Source organism: Cebidichthys violaceus, unplaced genomic scaffold, assembly GCF_023349555.1.
Source record: "Cebidichthys violaceus isolate CVI_PGR_0920_01 unplaced genomic scaffold, fCebVio1.0.p SCAF_6, whole genome shotgun sequence".
Classification (NCBI taxonomy): Eukaryota; Metazoa; Chordata; class Actinopteri; order Perciformes; family Stichaeidae; genus Cebidichthys; species Cebidichthys violaceus.
The window spans coordinates 18109056-18126640 of NW_027176816.1; the positions used below are offsets into that span (position 1 = coordinate 18109056).

The 17585-nt window shown below is 45.0% G+C and overlaps 1 protein-coding gene across 2 annotated transcripts in view; it reads left to right on the forward strand.

The window, feature by feature from the left end:
• prex1 (phosphatidylinositol-3,4,5-trisphosphate-dependent Rac exchange factor 1) overlaps window positions 1-15520 on the forward strand; it is a 73537-nt gene extending 58017 nt beyond the window's left edge. The window contains exons 25-41 of one of the 2 annotated variants that reach the window (XM_068733806.1): window positions 380-668; window positions 1420-1638; window positions 4738-4826; window positions 5488-5570; window positions 6292-6382; window positions 6594-6722; window positions 6807-6848; window positions 7694-7911; window positions 8192-8294; window positions 10287-10430; window positions 11468-11582; window positions 12291-12357; window positions 12501-12545; window positions 13507-13682; window positions 13915-14017; window positions 14525-14592; window positions 14688-15520. In XM_068733806.1, coding sequence (XP_068589907.1) covers window positions 380-668; window positions 1420-1638; window positions 4738-4826; window positions 5488-5570; window positions 6292-6382; window positions 6594-6722; window positions 6807-6848; window positions 7694-7911; window positions 8192-8294; window positions 10287-10430; window positions 11468-11582; window positions 12291-12357; window positions 12501-12545; window positions 13507-13682; window positions 13915-14017; window positions 14525-14592; window positions 14688-14730 — 2024 coding nt within the window. In that variant the 3' untranslated portion in view covers window positions 14731-15520. The remainder of the gene's footprint in view (window positions 1-379; window positions 669-1419; window positions 1639-4737; window positions 4827-5487; window positions 5571-6291; window positions 6383-6593; window positions 6723-6806; window positions 6849-7693; window positions 7912-8191; window positions 8295-10286; window positions 10431-11467; window positions 11583-12290; window positions 12358-12500; window positions 12546-13506; window positions 13683-13914; window positions 14018-14524; window positions 14593-14687) is intronic. The other variant, XM_068733807.1, reaches the window with a different exon arrangement.
• The last annotated feature ends 2065 nt before the right edge of the window (window positions 15521-17585 follow it).

Here is a 17585-nt window from a genome sequence, read left to right on the forward strand (position 1 = left end):
GAAGGAATGTGTGGAATGTACAAAAAATGAATAAGAGCTGTTGTATTTAATTGTAATGTTTGTTGTGTGTATTAATAGTACACACCCCGGGTTCACTGCGAGAACTTGATCCGTCTGCAGTTTTGGGATGTCTCAAGTTATTGGAGCTTAGTTTGGCATTCAACCGAAGTAAACAAGTTTGCGTCCTGTGCATCAGTTGCGTCAGTCGCACGAGTGCCCTTTAAGAAGTTGTTTTTCATCAAAGACAGGAGTGTTACCTCATAGGGTTTTTGAACATCTGGGGTAACGTGATGTGATGTCATTGTCAGAGAGTGAAGTCCGTTCCTTTCGCCCACTGCAAACATGCTCTTTATTCCCCCCCTCTGTCCTTTTCCCGCAGCACAACTGAACCCCATGTCCCACACCCAGCACTGTGTGACCAGCATGGGCGCTCCCTCCTGGAGCTGCTCCGGGCTGGACGGGGACGAGGCGGACGGCAGCGGGGAGGTGAGCTCGGATGGAGGCGACGGGTCGATGGACGGTCGGCGGAGCGGCGTCCACGGGGAAGGCGGGTTGAGCTTCCTGCTCAAACAGGAAGACACGGAGACCCAGGACGCCTACATTCACTTGTACAGCCGCCTGGACGTCGCTGTCAGGGAGATGAGGCAGTATGTCGCTCAGATAGATGTGTAAGTGTTACAGTTTCCTATGAATTCTGTGCAGCTGGATGATTTGGTCCTCACTTTAATATTGTAAAACAATCTATCAAATTATAAGAAAAGTGTTCACTCATATCCATTCAGGCTGTATGTTCAGCTCTGCCGGTGCTATTATCAAATATTGGCATCCCACTGGTGTTTAGATGTGAGTGGACTATTTTCGTAGCCTTCATGGTGACATTTTGAGATCTCTGCATTAAAAGCGAGGAGCTGTTATCCCAACGCCAGCCTCCCGAGGCTGTTCGTCAGCCTCTCTTTGTCTGCCTGCCCTTTTGCCTTGTTTAAAGCTGAGGATTTACAAAAGGAACATTCTTCAGGCCCAAAATATTTATGGGCCCGGGCCCAGTACAGGAACAGGGAGTGAGGCCAGGATAACATCAAGAGAAAGAGACACATATTGTGTGTCTGTGCCGAGGAAGGGGTGTGACACTGTGGCTGAATAGTGTTGGATTGTGAAGGCGTCTCTCCACAGTGTATTATAATATAATATACGCATAATGGTGTCTGGACATTATTTGAACGATTTCATTTCAATATACTTTATATTTCTAGAGCTATTAATACATTTTAAACTATTCAAAAATGCTATCAAATGTACTACAAAAATATATTATACATGTGTTAAAAACGCGTTGTGAGTAACACGTTGTTAACCATATTATATTTAATGTGTTATTAATTAACATTTTGGGAATAAGGCCTCTTTTTTCCCCCGCTTTAGCCTCTTGTCGTCTATCACCGAGCCCACGCAACTCCAGGGGGAGGGTGGGGAGCCTCCGGCCTACGAGCCCAGCCAGCCACCCTCTCTGGCTCCCTGCGAGGACGGCTGCGACCAGGACAAAGTGGAGCAAGGCGGCATTAAAAGGGTCTGCTTCAAGGTGAACGAGGAGGACCAGGAGGACTCGGGCCACGACACGATGAGCTACAGGGACTCCTACAGGTAACGGTTAAAGACCGCGTCATAAAGAAATCAAACGCATCTTTCTAATATTGGAATGTAACCCGGCTGTCAAGCTTAGGAAGTACATTTGTTTATCCTCAAACGTCTTCTCTCAATACGCTGCCTGGTAAGAAGCACAAAATCTATATTTAGCTTTTATAGGAGCATGGTTTATAAAACATCGGACACCCTCGTGTCACACCTGGATTTCTAACTGTGGACTCTATAAAGTATGAACAACATTGAAACTCCCTATTTATCCTACAAGCCCATAATGCTCACCCCCCCCCCCCCTCGTTCAGAGACTGAAAGTCATTCCAGATGTTGCACTTTTTTTCACTGCGATCGAGGGCTAAAAATGACTTCAAAATGTTTTGGTCAGATCTGGTTATGTCATTTGCTCATTGTGAGTTCATTCAGATGTTTCTGCGTGTGTGTGTGTGTGTGTGTGTGTGTGTGTGTGTGTGTGTGTGTGTGTGTGTGTGTGTGTGTGTGTGTGTGTGCATGGTTCACTGGGCAGTGCTCCGCTGAGCCCCACCCTCCACCACCCACTAAGATGTAGTTATTGGTTGTTGGTGTGGTGGGCTGGTGTATAATAGAGCCAAATGTTTGGGGCGCGGCCTCCTCACCCACTCTGTCATTAAGGCCCCGGCCACGCCATGTGAAACGTGACCTCATCGCAATAAAATCACAGGAGAAATGTAGACTGTTGTTTGTGTGGTGCGCACACACACACACACACACACACACACACACACACACACCGTGAGGTGTTTATTCAGGGGTTGGATGCCCAGTGGGAAAAAAAAAAACCTCCGTTCAAGGTAATAGTGCAGGGCTGTACAGTGAACGTGGACGAATCTTCCCGCTTGTGATGAAAGATGCTACTGTGTTTCAGAAGGCGGGCAGTGAAAGCTTTTTTTCTTGCCGAGAGAATCAGACATGAAAGCCCGAGGTGGTGACAGACCGCGGCAGAGCTCAACAGTCAGAGGTCACCGAGTACAGTTTGTGAGGAACATAATGTGAAAACGAGGACAGAAGGAGAGAGACAGAAAAATAGAAATGAGGAGGGAAGAAAGTAGTGATCAAGTAGTGCTTGTTCTAAACTCTGGTACGTCGTCGTAAATCTCTGGCTCCCGTATCTGCGTATGACCCTTCGAGGACCTTTTGTCTTGAATTAAGACGACTGTGTCCGGATCCAGCTGAAACAAATCACGGTTTCCTTCAGGCATCAGAATGCATCTCGAGTGATTGATCGTCCTTCGTCGCCTAACATTTCAAACAGTCCTATTTGTCTCTTTTTTTTCTTAAACAGCAGCATCCCCAGAATTAATCCACTACTGTCTACCAGCTTGCTCAAGACATTACACTTTCTGGCAGCATATGAACCTTCATTTCCAGACTCAAAACACGCTTGAACACATTGTGCAAATCAAATTTGTTTCCAATTATTTGATAAGTGTTTTTGTTGTCCGGGATGTCCCTGAAGCTGTCGCAGCAACAGCTAAATTTCGTTCAACGGCTGTATCCGAGTAGTTCCTCAGTTCCTGCTGTGCATTGCATTGTGGGCCAATATGTCCATTAATGCCACACTAAAAATTCAAGTGGTTTCAGTCTGCACGATGGCATTTTTTTGTGTCTTTAATTTGGGCCATTTTTCCACTGTGAGTGCTACATCTACACCGTTTGCAAATGGGACATGGCTACAATTAACGAAGCAAGCTCTCTCTGATATTCTCGTGTGTGTGTGTGTGTGTGTGTGTGTGTGTGTGTGTGTGTGTGTGTGTGTGTGTGTGTGTGTGTGTCTGGGTGTGTGTCTGGGTGTGTGTCTGGGTGTGTGGTTTAGGTTTAAACCAGATCCGCTACTACAAGCGGGATAATTGTCACAGTGGTGCTCACACTTTTGGCAGGAGGTGTGTGGTTAAATTTAGACAACACCTCTTTGTGTGTGTGTGTGTGTGTGTGTGTGTGTGTGTGTGTGTGTGTGTGTGTGTGTGTGTGTGTGTGTGTGTGTGTTTGCCTCTGAATTCAGCCAGAAAACACACCTACTTGTGCAGAAGCAGATATCCAGAAGGAGAGTAATGCAGGACACATAGGGAGAGGGGGAATTGTGTGTATATTAGGCAACAATAAACAGAAAAGCAATGGGAGGCCTGGAGTATGATTAGACAGAGTGGAGGGAAAGAGTACAAAGACAGAAAAAAACAACTTGGATTTACTAGTGCATACACACATATTAGCATTAGAGTGTAACACAGTGAGCTTGTGTGAGTGAGTGTGTGAATAGAAGCCAGCGGAGAATTCAAGCCAAACGACTAAAAGACGGTCGTATTAACTCTCTCCCCATAATTGGAGCAGCTCTGATGTAGCCAAGCCCCCACCACCACCACAAACACACTCACGCTCACATACACACACATTAGGGACCACGGAATAACCCAGCAGGTGATATCCACCCCCTACTCCCCCACATTGTCATCCCTCTAAGCTGGCCACCAGCAAAAAGAAAGACAAAGTCCTCCATTGTCGCTTCGTAGCTCGTAGGCACTCGTAGGCCATTTGTCATGCTAGCTCAGCCTGTGAATCATACAGAGCTCCTCCGAAGGGTATCGCGAGCGTGCTGACTTGGAGCGACGTATAATTTGAGCCACATAAATCTACCACGTGCTCCCGGTAATCATGTCGAATCACGTAGATGCATGACTATAAATACCAGACCGTGCCGTTTTTTTTTTTGTGAAACCTTCTCAGGCAGATTGTAAGTCCCAGCACGAAGGAACCCACCAGGCTACAAAGAGCGTGTGTTTGTAAATGTATCGGTGCAGATAGGCCAGCTCCATTTCAGCGTTCAAGTCTAATGCATTTGTTAATCTGTGAAATGTGTTGGTTGCTGTGTGAAACATTTAATTACCTTTCGGTCTTTCGTACTGTAAATCAGAGAGAGGCATTTACAATCAGAAGGATTACTTGGCAGCATAATTACAAGACGCAGCTCTCCAAATCCTCTCTGTGGTTTGAGAACGGAATGAACCCTTTGCTTTATTATGCATTTTAAAACTCTGTGTGTGTGTGTGTGTGTGTGTGTGTGCTTTATTACAGCGAATGCAACAGCAACAGAGACTCGGTCCTGTCCTACACCAGTGTGCGAAGTAACAGCTCGTACCTGGGGAGCGACGAGATGGGATCAGGTAAAGGAAATGTAGAATATCTGACCTTTCATCCGCAGCGGCACATTTTCTATTTTGCATTCCAGCACGTTGGCTTTCATGTGAAACAATGATCGCTTCAGAAACCAGCGTCAAGCAAAGAGCCGACGCGAGAATACAAACGTGTCGCTCTCCAAACAGGAGAAAGTGTAAAGTGAATTTAACGTAAACAGCATGAGCGAGGCCGAAGCAAAAGCATTCTTCCTGAGTGTCAAACAAAGACCAGAAGTAATGGATGTTTTGCATGAAAAAAAAAAGTGTGGCTCCTCTTTAGTTTGTGATAATGTTGATCGTACGTCACGCTTCCAGAGCGCCAAAACAGAGAAACACTGGAGATGTTTGTTGGCGGTGACCGTGGTCAGATATTTCAGACACAACATTTCGTAACCCCGCAGCCACATTTTTACTCCGTGAGCCAAGTATGTGTCCAACTCTGTTTATCACCTCGTTTTTTTTGGTCCACAATGAGGCTTTCAATTGAAATGATTTAGTAGCCTTCATCCCCTCCAATCGTTTTCATCAGAATTTAAATTAAAACAGATGGATAGAAACGTGTTTAATAAGTGCAGATGGTCAAATAAAAATGAGCGCTCGCGATCTCTCCTCAACCGTTTTGTTTGGTGTTTTGTTTTCCCGCTGCTAGGGGATGAGCTGCCGTGTGACATGAGGATTCCCTCGGACAAGCAGGACAAGCTGCACGGCTGCCTCGAGCACCTTTTCAACCAGGTGAGTTCTGGGGTTCGGCCCGGAGTAAATCAATCCATTTATTTTGGGACTTCCATCTAATTCGAACAGGACGTGGCGGCAATTTATTCCCAAACTCACACTTTGGAAGACGTGAGGACAAACTGAGATGACTTGACTTTAAACTCAGCCAAAAGAATTCTGCACCCCCACCCCCACCTTCCACCACCACCGGCAAACGATTTGGATCAGATGGTTGTGATAGTAATCAGTCGACATCTGGGCTGAGTTACCTCGAGCAGCTCTCTGTCCTCTGGTCAGGATCCTGGTTTTCTCTCTCATCTTTTACTTGACCTCCTTTTCTTTCTCTCCCTTCCTTCATTCTCACTTTCTCCTCACGCACACACGCACACACACACCCCCGTCTTTTCATCTCCTCTTGCCGGCATTTGATGTCCCTTGGCTGCCCCGTGGGCTACTCTCACTGCTATAGTTCTTTGCCCATGTAAACAGCAGCTTAGGGAGGTCTACAATCACAAGCCCTGTTGTTGTTAATGCTGGAAGACCCTGCCAGAAGCTAGAGTTGTGTTTATATACGTGTGTGTGTGTGTGTGTGTGTGTGTGTGTGTGTGTGTGTGTGTGTGTGTGTGTTTGATTGACAAAGAAAGAAAGAAAGAAAGAAGGTAGCTGGAAGAAGAAAGAACATGAGGGGCGAAGATTACCTGACAATATTTTCTTTGTGTGCTTTAATTTCTGCTCACAGGTCGACTCCATCAACAGCCTACTCAAAGGAGCAGTCATGACCAAGGCCTGTGAGGAGACCAAGCACTTTTACTCTGACCACAGCCAACCAGGTACGTGTGTGTGTGTGTGTGTGTGTGTGTGTGTGTGTGTGTGTGTGTGTGTGTGTGTGTGTGTGTGTGTGTGTGTGTGTGTGTGTGTGTGTGTGTGCGTGCGTGCGTGCGTGCGTGCGTGCGTGCGTGCGTGCGTGCGTGCGTGCGTGCATGCGTGTGTGTGTACGCGCGCTCACAAATTCCTGGATTTTTTTTTTTTTTTTGTGAACAGAGTTCCGACAAACGGAAGATTGGACGGTTCGCTGTCGCTCCATCATCCACAAGAACATCCAGGAGGACCCTTGGAACCTGCCCAACTCTATCAAAACCCTGGTGGAGAGCCTGCAGCGATTCGTGGACGGTTAGTGGAACACACGCACACACGCGCATGTGATTCGTCTACGGTTACAATCAAAGTCATCTTGTTTTCCTTTTGTCCCCGCAGATGGAAAGAACCAGCTTCTCCTGGCTCTGCTGAAGTGCACAGGTAGAGTAACATGTCGGCGTCATAGATAGAGACCAGTTCAAAGGCACAGCAAGGCGCCGGTGACTAATCGAACTAGATAAGACCCAGCTCCAATTCTCCATAAAATGAACAGAAGAGCTCTCAAGACACGCTGTGCAATTACTCGGCAGAATTCGGACTCAAGCAGCAGGAAACATCTCATAACTGGAGTATTTTAAATGAATCCAACAGTTTAGAGCACTTTGCAAATGAGATCACCCATCATATGAACATACAGCCAGTTCTACATCAGGGCATCTGCGGGCCATAAGACATCTTCAAAGGTTACTCAATTGTAGCTGAAATATTTATTTATAATGTCAAGAATACAGTTTATGGGATTTCATGTTTATGTTGTCTTTGTTTCTTTCAGTTTGTCACATTAGTTTTGAAACGATGCACGTCTACTTTTGTATTAATAGTGAACAGCCTAGTAATATAGCCATATGTGAGTATGTTTTGATTTCATCACATCTGCTTTATTGCAGAAGATAAAGCAGATGTTTAAACGTCTTTAGTTTCCAGTTTAATCTTCATTTTCAGCGCTGTTTTTAGTTTCCATATCGGGCACATTTCCAGGTTGTTTTATGTGTTTGTACAAGGATGAGAGCTTGGTGTCAGAGCACGTGATGCTCCAGTCACTTTGAACTGTGCACAGTGGCATGTGGTGCTAGTTAGTGGGAGATATCCTCTCAGGGGATCCAGGCCAATGGAATAAAGTATTTGTACCGGAGCAACTCCGGGACACGTGTAACGAGGTTGGGATGCCTTAACCCTCTTCTGCCCACTGATCTTCCCCATAATCTCCCCCCCTTTGTTCACAACAGACACGTCTCTGCAGCTGCGACGGGATGTGATCTTCTGCCAGGCGGCGACTGGCGCCCTGTGCACGCTGGCGGAGCAGCTGTTGGCGGCGCTGCGGTCGCGGTTCAACAACGCCGGCGAGTACCAGGAGGACGGCAAGGAGACCAGCCGCAAGTGGCTGGAGCAAATATCCGCCATCGGCGTGCTGCTGCACTTCCAGTCCACGCTGGCGCCACACCTGGTGAGCACAGATTTTCTGTTTTCTTTTGGCAAACGGATTTGTGATGTAGCTTCTCATAAGTTGGATGCATTACTTCAAAACAAAAGTCTTACCTGATGCAGTTTTAAGCAAACATCAAGATGCAGTGGCTGTCCTGTTGCATCCACTTTTGCATCCGTGTGTCCTCGGTCTTTTTGGGGTTTCTAGCAATGCAGGTGTCCTCTACTGCATGGCTTCTGACTGTCGCAACTCTTTTCCCGCTGCGACTGAGCTCTCTCTTTTTTTTCTCTCGCCCCGGCAGAAAGAGGAGCGGACCATGCTGGAGGACACCAAGGCGGCCCTGTTGGACTTGGACAAAGTCACTGTGTTCTTCAGGCAACTGGAGGATGAGTGTCTAGTCGCAAGTAAGAGACTCCATCAAGAAGGACTGACTCTGCCCATTCAAACCACACCGCTGCTAATGAGCAGCTGTGTGGTTCGACCAACTCTGAATAAAGTTCCATTGTGTGGATGTATGGAAGCCATTGAGGGCGAAATTGACATTTTATCATTGCAGATTTCGTTTTCTTTTCAGTGGAACGTGACTGAATAGGGCGCTAAGACAACACCATAATGGCTCCATAAATCATCTCAAACAAGGGCACAGCATGCATCTCTTCGAGTCCTCGTTGCCCTTGTATTAAAGATAAGACGGCCCCTTCTTGACAGGCTCTGAGAGGGAATCATTCAAACTAGAGTGCTGCTCTGAGACGCATGAAATACTGACACATATGGAGGCACGGCTAGATATCCATAAACAGTACTGTAAACTCATGTGTAAAACAGATTTTGTGGATTGCATCGCTTCCGTCCCGCCAAACCGCTCAAGGTCGGAGCATTTATTTCAGAGTTAGCATTTGAATAGAAGAGTGCACTGCAGTAGCTTCAACTGAGAAAACACCGCAGGTTGTTCATAGTGGGCATTGTGAGCGTCCCGACGTGACCGGGGCGCATTGGTGCCTTTAATAACCTCGGCGTCTGTATCCACTGAAGGTGCTCACCGGCCACCAGGAGCCTTAAAGCCAGCCGATACAAAAGGACGGCCGCATCCTGAATCGGTTCTCCTTTCAGCCGCCTCAATGTGGCCGGCAGAGATTTGCCGCCTCAAAGGAAAAGCACAACATGCACTTCCCTTTTTTAGGAGGCAGGGCTGTGGATGAAGCAGGGGATTTGTTATTCTAGGATCGCGCTCTGCAGCAGAAAGTATTTAGTGTACACATGGCATGCGTATATTTTGCACGAACATGCAAACCAATGAGTGCACATACTGACTTTGTCATTCATTCTGCACTTTACGTAAGACAGGCATGTAGAGATATGCACAGTGTGCAGACCTAAACTCCTTCACTTTGATGTAAAAAAACCCAGTTTTTAACCAAACGGCTTCGCTGAAGTTGCGTTTTGTGCTCAGAGTGCTGCAGTGCAGGCAGATGGTTTGTGGCGGCAGCCTCCATTGGACAGTATTGATTTGCTAATAGCATCTTCAGCGGGCCGGGAGCTATTGGTGGGGCACAATCGTGTGAGCACCACAGAGTCTGAGGCATCACCGCCAATTCCACAGGATTACGGCTTGATGGATTCTCTCGCAAAGAGCGCTGACCCTAGAGGTCCCCCAGTAAAGGTCATCTTTTCCATTTTCTAAGAACAGCTCATGAGCCACAGTCAGAAACCTCTCAGTTCTTCATTATTACGAGTACTATTACTAGGTTACTGCTCTGCTTAAGTAATTCAGTTATGACAACTTAGTTTGAACTACAAAGGGAGCAGAAAGATTCAACAAATACGTCTATGGCGACAATGTGTCATTGTCCTCCATGATGGGATCAACCTCTGTCCATTCAAAAATATCTCATCCCAGCCAGAAACCGTTCCATTAAAAAACAGACATAACAGTACATGTCGTGCAGATGTTCCCAAAATGGCTAACACACGGGGTAATTACCGATGTTATATTTAAATGGACTTGTGTCTTTTTTTTTCCATTACCGTACACTCTGTCGTCGTGTCAAAGCCAAAGTAAGGCCATGCTAGAGACACAGGGAGTTTTCCACATTTCATTTAGTTGGTAGTTTTATGAAATCCTGCTTAGTAAAAATACAAATAATTCAAAATGATTGCTGACGGTCAATAATGCAGCAGTACGTCTGTGCTGTCTTTAATGGCATCGGAAACCTGGACTTCTGACAAATACAGACCTTAATGCACGTTAAGAGTGACGGGCCTGTAAAACTTCACTGCTCTTTTATGAATGCTGAATATGTGAAATGAAGTGTTTGTGTTCTCTCTACAGACTGTTACATAGTCCAAATAGTGCGGCCTTGTTCACGTTCTCCCCCGTCTGTGTCTCTGTATTGCAGACACACCGGTGTGCTACCAGGTGGAGGGCAGCCGGCAGGCCCTGAGGGTCACTCTGTACCTGGACAGCTGTCACTTCAGCGAGCTGCCCACCCGGCTGCAAAATGGAGGCAGCCTCAAGCTGCAGACCGTCCTCTTCACCAGAGGTAAGGCTGGGACCGAGGAGCTGGACAAAGGGTGTAGAGAAAGAAGTGTAACGCTACACAACAGTGGCGAGTGGTCCTGGGTGGTGTTCCCATCATCTGTGTTCCAATAGTTTTTTACAGGATTTTAGTTTAAGCGAGAACGTAAACTAAAATTCTGCAGTAAAAGGTAGTTTAAATTAAGTCAAATCAAATAAAAAACAAAACAAGATGCAATGCAACGCTCATCACACTGTTCAGGGAGTGTTGTATTGAACACAGAGGAAAACACTTCCGCACACTACACATGATCTAAAAACACTCAGAGCATTATGCAGCCTCTCTCACACGCACATTTCCTGAAAGCTCGAGCTTTTATTAAGTTAGATTTGAAGCCTTTTATTCGGCCATTGCCGACACTCCACCTTTGCCTTCTCCTCTGCTGCCGTGCGCCTTCTAGTTCTCCATCAGTCTCTGCTGGCCTAGTGTGAATGGACAGCGTCGTGCATCGGGCCCGTCTGCCAAATGGCCATTATACTTCCATAGACGAGCGCCAGTTGGAACACTAACCCGATGAGAGCTCATATCGTTCTCATGTAGTTCAACTGGAACTAAGTGCTGCGTCGCAGCTTCAGAGCCTTTCAGCTGTGCAGATCTGTGGTTGAACATTGCCACCTACTGGAAGTCTTTGCTGCAGGGGGGGGGGGGGGGGGGGTTACCATATTGCAGGTGCTGAAGTTTGTGTGAGTGCGTGGCCGTATCTTTAAACACCGTATGTCCTCATATGGATTGAAAATCCTCTTAAGTAAGGAGATTTAAGGCATTCAACTCTTTTTCTAAATGTTATTTCACTGTGGAGGTTAGGATTACGCTTGAGGCTGGTTGGATCGGATGGATATTCAGAGTCAACGTTAAACTGATGTTTGTGTTAGTTTAACTTTGTACCATGATGAGGTTTTTAAGACGCGAAGGTTAGGGTCGGAGGGCGTGAAAACATGCGGTCATGTAAACGCGAAGCCCATGTTGTGTTGACCTAAATGCCTCCTGTCCGTCCCATCCAGCACTGGAGCGTCCAGAGGGAGTTTCCCAGCAGGACTACGCAGCCATGGAGGAGTTCCAGCAGCGCACCAACGCTGTCTCACTGGAGAAGGTCAAGGCCTACTACCGCAGGCTCAGGTACGCCATGCTACACTGCATCGCAGCCCTCACTAGCGCTCAGGGATGTATTTCACCTTAAAGGGAGAGTCGACCCTGTGATGTTGCATAAGCAAGCAGAAAACGCTGCTCCGACTGCTGTTTGAACTAGTTTCAAGGTCCTCAACTGTTCAAGGTGAGAACTGAATCATTGAGCTGGACCAGTGGCGCATGTAGCAACACCGGCTTGTGTGATATTTATGCAACATTAAACCAATTTTAATTTTTATTTTGATATGAATTTGGTTAACAGTGAATGTTGTACATTTTTGATAAACTCTGTCTGCATCATATTTTCTTTAGATATCATTTGTGCAAGATTAATGTTTACAAAATGTTAGCAATAAAAAAATATTATATTCAGTTCATGAAGTTCAGATTCACAGCGCTGCATATATGACCGATGTATTTCTTTAGTTGTTTTCTTTGAATTGGTATTCTTTATTGCCCTGTATAATAATAATAATAATAATAATATGGCTGTGATCTCTTATTTGTGTGGGTTAATTCCCGGGAAATTACTCATGCAACATCAATAAATGATGAAATATGCACTGTAATAGACGCATATTCTCTAAAGTAGGACTTGAGATGCTAGATGACTCAGCTTTCACACCGAGTTCATCAGGGGAGAAAAATCTGTCGTTCTCCGAACAAGATGGAACTAGATATGTTTTTTTTCCCAAACAGAGCTTTCTATTTGGAGAAGTCCAATCTCCCTACGGACTCAAACACCACAGCGATGAAGATAGACCAGGTAAACATACACTTATTCTGTTACATTTCCCATTTATTGCCTCTGCTGTCTACTTTGCAGTCTACGTGTAACTTATATCCTGTTCTTGTAACATGAGTCCATTTTTTATATAACGTTGTGACTGGATATAAATGCAAGCACAGATACTGGGCCTTGAAGTTAGAGACCTGCAACCAAGCATTTCAAAAGTAAGATGTACTGGAGTCCTGTTCCCTCCACCGGAACCCGCACCCTCCCCTCCAACTAGTTTACCAAGACTCCCCTATTAACTCCAACTAACCTCAACACTTATTCAGCATTATACAACTGCATCCATTTGAACCTCACAGATGATTAGATTAGAAAGCAAATCCTAGTGTCCCAAACTGACTGTAGCTGAACTAGATTCCAGTGAATACAACCGAATAGAGCATAGTTTCAATATCTAGAGCCTCATTCTCAGGTTGTCATTGTCTCTTAAAAGAACGAGTTGAACCTCTTTGTGTTGTTCTGAATGGTTTTGCTCTTATTTCTGCTGGTGCGCCATCTTAACAAGTCACTTGCTCTACTTAGTCTGTTAAACATTCAAATAATACAGATCAACTTTTGCACTATTTAAAAAAAAATCTTAATTCGCTCTAATTTTAAAGGGACAGTTAACCAGTAATCAAAAATACATATTGACATAATCCACAGGCCTTGTTTTCAGAAGTTTCATGTTGCAACTATGGTTGAAAGAAAATAGTCCCTCCGTGAAACCGCTCACAACAAGGTCTTTGGATTATCTTCAGCACCATGTCGTGATTTCTGGAAAGTGACGTTGCGTTTTCTTGGGTGTCAATGAGAGTCATGTTGTCCTGTTACATTGGAGAGAAGGCAGACGGCTCTACAGACGATTCCTCCAAAACTAGGCAACTCACGCCAAAACAATCTAGACTGACAATATGTCTGTTTCTTGATTTTTGTTGTGAACAGTCCCTTTAATTGATATTCCTGTTATTCGTCAGTATTAATAGTATAATAAAAACAAGCTGGTTTTATGGTTGTTGTCCTGAAATACATATTTTAAAACGTAACAGTAGTCTAAATGACTTGGTAAAATGGCCACTTTTGCCTCTGTAACTTCTTGTTTGCGGCCCATTAAACCACTGACCTGTCTCCTCCCCACAGCTGCTGCGACCCCTCAACACGCTGGACGATCTCTGTCGACTGATGCAGTCCTACGTCAACGTGCGCCCGAGTGCCCAAGGCCACCCGTCGGGTGTCAGCGTGCTGTGTGTGTCCTCCGAGCTGTGCAACCGCCTGGGAGCGTGCCACATCACCATGTGCGGCACAGGCATGCAGAGGTCAGCCCGGCGCCACGCTGACATTTTTGTACCGCTCGTGTCGCACCTCTAGACTGTCAGCTGCGATAAAGATTAACACAGCGCGGCCTCGCCTCACTGTTTTCAATACGTCTGTACTTCGAGGTGTCCCGCGGCGGGTGCACATACTTGTGTGGACAACCCCCATATTAGTGTGTTCTGTTCCAGAGGCGCACGCCCAGCTGACCCTCTTAACTCGTTTGGTTCTTTGCAGATGTACCCTGAATGTGACCCTGGAGCAGGCGATGATCTTAGCCAGGAACCACGGCCTCATGCCGCGCTGCACCATGCAGACCATGGATATCATGCGCAAACAGGTGAAGCTCAGGGGCCGGGGATGCCTCGTATGGCCTTTGGTCTTTGCACCTACATTTTGTTCATTAGAAATGATTTTACTACAACTGATAATACATTTGAAATCTATTTTACAATAAGTGAAAGTGTGTTTTTTCGTGTATTGATGTATATTATAATAGTACAAAAATCATATTCAATTTTGAAGTTTGATATCTGATGCCATGAGCCCAATTGTTCCACTTTAATGCATCGCAGTACAATGTGCTTATATTTAATCTCCCAGCCTGATTCCATGTACACTTAGAGGAACAATTGTGATCAAACGTTTTTTTCTCACCTACTCTACCACAAAGTCTTACCGTATGGATGCCTTTGTTAAAATCATATCGAGATAATAATCTGTGAGTTCCAGCAACTATTTCTAGACGTTGTCACCTTTTGAATGCTAAGTGACTCAGTGTAATATGGTCATTGTAGACTAGAGCATGTAGCATAATGTTTCCTTTTTTCTTTTCTTTTTTAACCAGGGAGCAAGAGTTGAGCTCTCTGCTAAAAATCTCAAGGTAATGGACCAGATGCCTCCATCATTCCCAAGGTACTGTATAAAACCTCTTCCACTGCCATCAGTACGTGATGCGGTCTTGAGACGAGGCGGGTTCTCCTCATTTCCTGTTTTTTCTTTTACAACAGGCTCTTCAAGCTGTGTTTGCCACCGTCAGATGGAGATTTCTAAGAAAACTGTCACTTCAGAGAAGAAGAAGACATCAGAGAGAGGGTGAATGTGAAATAGGAAGATATGATGAGAGATGACAATAACAGAGGTCTCACCGCTTTCTTTTTCCAAGAGACGCTCCCAATGGAAAGACCCTCGTCTCCCCCCACCCCCCCACCCAACTGCCCCAGTTACACAGGGATCATTCCACCATGGATACCACTAAAGTCCTCAGTGCAAAGTACAGGCTAAACAAGACTGTACTAATGACAGCTACTAGGGAGCGCCTAGATTGAGACTGATGCAGCCTGAAGCTCCAGACTAGTCATGTACTGTTATACTGGGAATCCACCCAGGTAGAAGTAGCATTGCTTTGTCTGTCTGTCTGTCTGTCTGTCTGTCTGTCTGTCTGTCTGTCTGTCTGTCTGTCTACACAAGGCTGACAACTGGTGCAAAATGTTCACAACATCAGTGAAAGGGAGAGGCCAGATTGAGGCCTCATACAGAAGACACCAACAGTGATTACGCTCCTAACCGAGCTGGATTAACTGGATTAACCAAACTACCTATAGCTGGCCGTCGTACTAAATGCAGATGCTATCCGTTTTGCCTTGGACTGCAACTCCAGAGAGCTGCCTCTCTGTTTGGGCCGGTGTTCCCCAGGGCTCAGTGTTTGGACCCCGAGTGAAGTAGAGTACTTGAATACCTTTTGTATTCATGTCTGTAGCTGACTGAATAGATGCAGAAAGACTAGACAGAGGGATGGAAGTAGGGATCGAGGGACAGATGAAAAGAGGGATGATAAAGAGGAGGGAGGGAGGGGGGGGGGGGGGGGGGGGGTCTTTCTTCAGCCCTTTGCATGTGGTTACTGTGCAATTACTGTAGGTTTAGTGTGAGTACTGTATTACTGCACTATATGAAGGATAGTTATTTATTGTGTCCAGAAGGATCATTTTTACCCCTTACTTCTACTATATCAGGTATTAAAGAGTCTAAAAGCATTCCAGCCTACGTATTGAACAGTATTTAAAGGACCAATGGCATGCCATTCTTTTCTTTTTTTTAGACGTAACTGCTTGTGTATTTTATTTATATGTATGGACATCAGGAAGTGTTACTTGGATCTTCAGTGGAGAGCAAGGGAGGGAAGATAAACAGAAGCTAGCTAATCAGAATCAGGACAAAGGAAGCTAAAACGAACCGTACCGGGCTGCTTGTCAATAAGCAGCCAAGTCAAGAGGTTTTTAAATTATTAATATATTAATTCAAATGTACTAGTTGAAGGATTGCCTTCTGTTAACTAAGACATTAGAGTTTTTTTTGGAATTTGGTTTTTACGTTGTCTTGGAACTGTTGTATTCACTGTGGGTATTAAAACAAGCACAATAATTGGTCCACTCAAGTTGCAGTGTTAGCGAAACGCACTGTAAGCAGTTCTGTGACGACGCAAACAAAGGGATCGTTTCAGGACCGAAACACAGTAACATTATTTTACTGAAGATTTTAATTTCTTGTACATACAAACTGTAACGATGACAGAGGAAAAAAAAAGAGATAGGATATGTCCGAGTGATGCTATAACTTAAATTGGATTATTTTTATGAAGATAGTATAGTATATAAAACATTTTGTATTCATGCCTGTGCATCGGAGGAGAAGCGTAACCTCACTGACAACTTGTGTTTTTTTTTTGTTGTTTTTTTTACTGTTAAAAAGATTCGAGGAGCATTTCATGAATCTGTCTCGACATGCTGCACTCATTAGGCAGATTACTTAGTCCTCTTTAATTTATTTAAAAGCAGTCTGCCTCCAAATGTGCATGTTGGAATAGTCTCTCCACATCCGTCGGCACTAGCATGGCCACTGTAAATCTACGTCCCCCTTTTGGCACATAGGACTCTGCGGATATTTGCATGATCATCTCCCTTATTCACTCTCAATCTGAGCGGTGTGCATTGTGCAAACCCCGAAAATGCAGCATTAGTGACCGTAATCTGGTTTTAAGCACGCGTCACCAGTAAAAATGGTCTAATGACTGCAGCATGTTGGTGTCGCCGAACAAACAAATATGTCACTGATTACACATTTATTTACATTATTCTAATGTGTTTTTTTTTTTTTGTATATACCTTATTTGCAATTTGATGTTGCTTGAAAATAACTGTACAAAGGATCTTTGTTGAATCTTTCTAAGATTATCATTGTAAATGCAATCTTAACAAGCTAGTAAATAAAATGTTCACAGTGTGATGACGTTTTTTTCAGTGAAGCAGCAAAATGGCCAACCCAGCAGAGAGGACATGATGTCCAGCATAAAAAAAGTTTTCTCTCATAATGTTCCTGCTTTACGGTGTGTCCTGGCTGAGATGTTCCTTTTATTTGTTTTACGTCTCATCGCATGTTGACCCATTTGTCTTTTGCTTATGCAAACCTTTAAAAAAAACATATCTTGTCATAGTTTTAGGTGACCGAAGTCAGAACCACATGCATGAACATGCATCATCTTCTTTACAGATTTTTTATTTTTTTTCCCAAAATAAAGTAATCAATTGTGAGTGTTTTGCTGACACAGCTGGCCAGATGTTACAGCGTTAGTAGAAGGCTGTTTGCATGTGTCAGTTTAACAATGCATTCGTGGGCCGTTGAATGATTGCAGATAGCTTCTGAATTGCTGATGACCAACGTGATCAGACTGAGGAGTGAACAATCCAGTGCATTTCCCCTCCTTGCTGTGTCTGTCAAATGACCGGAAGGGGCTACGGTAAAAGCAGACGCCGTGCAGTTTCGCGTGGTTATCGCAATTGGTTTTCCAGGGGTGGGGTGGGGTGGGGGGGACCGACACTGTCTGCATTCGCCACACCAGCATACACACACAC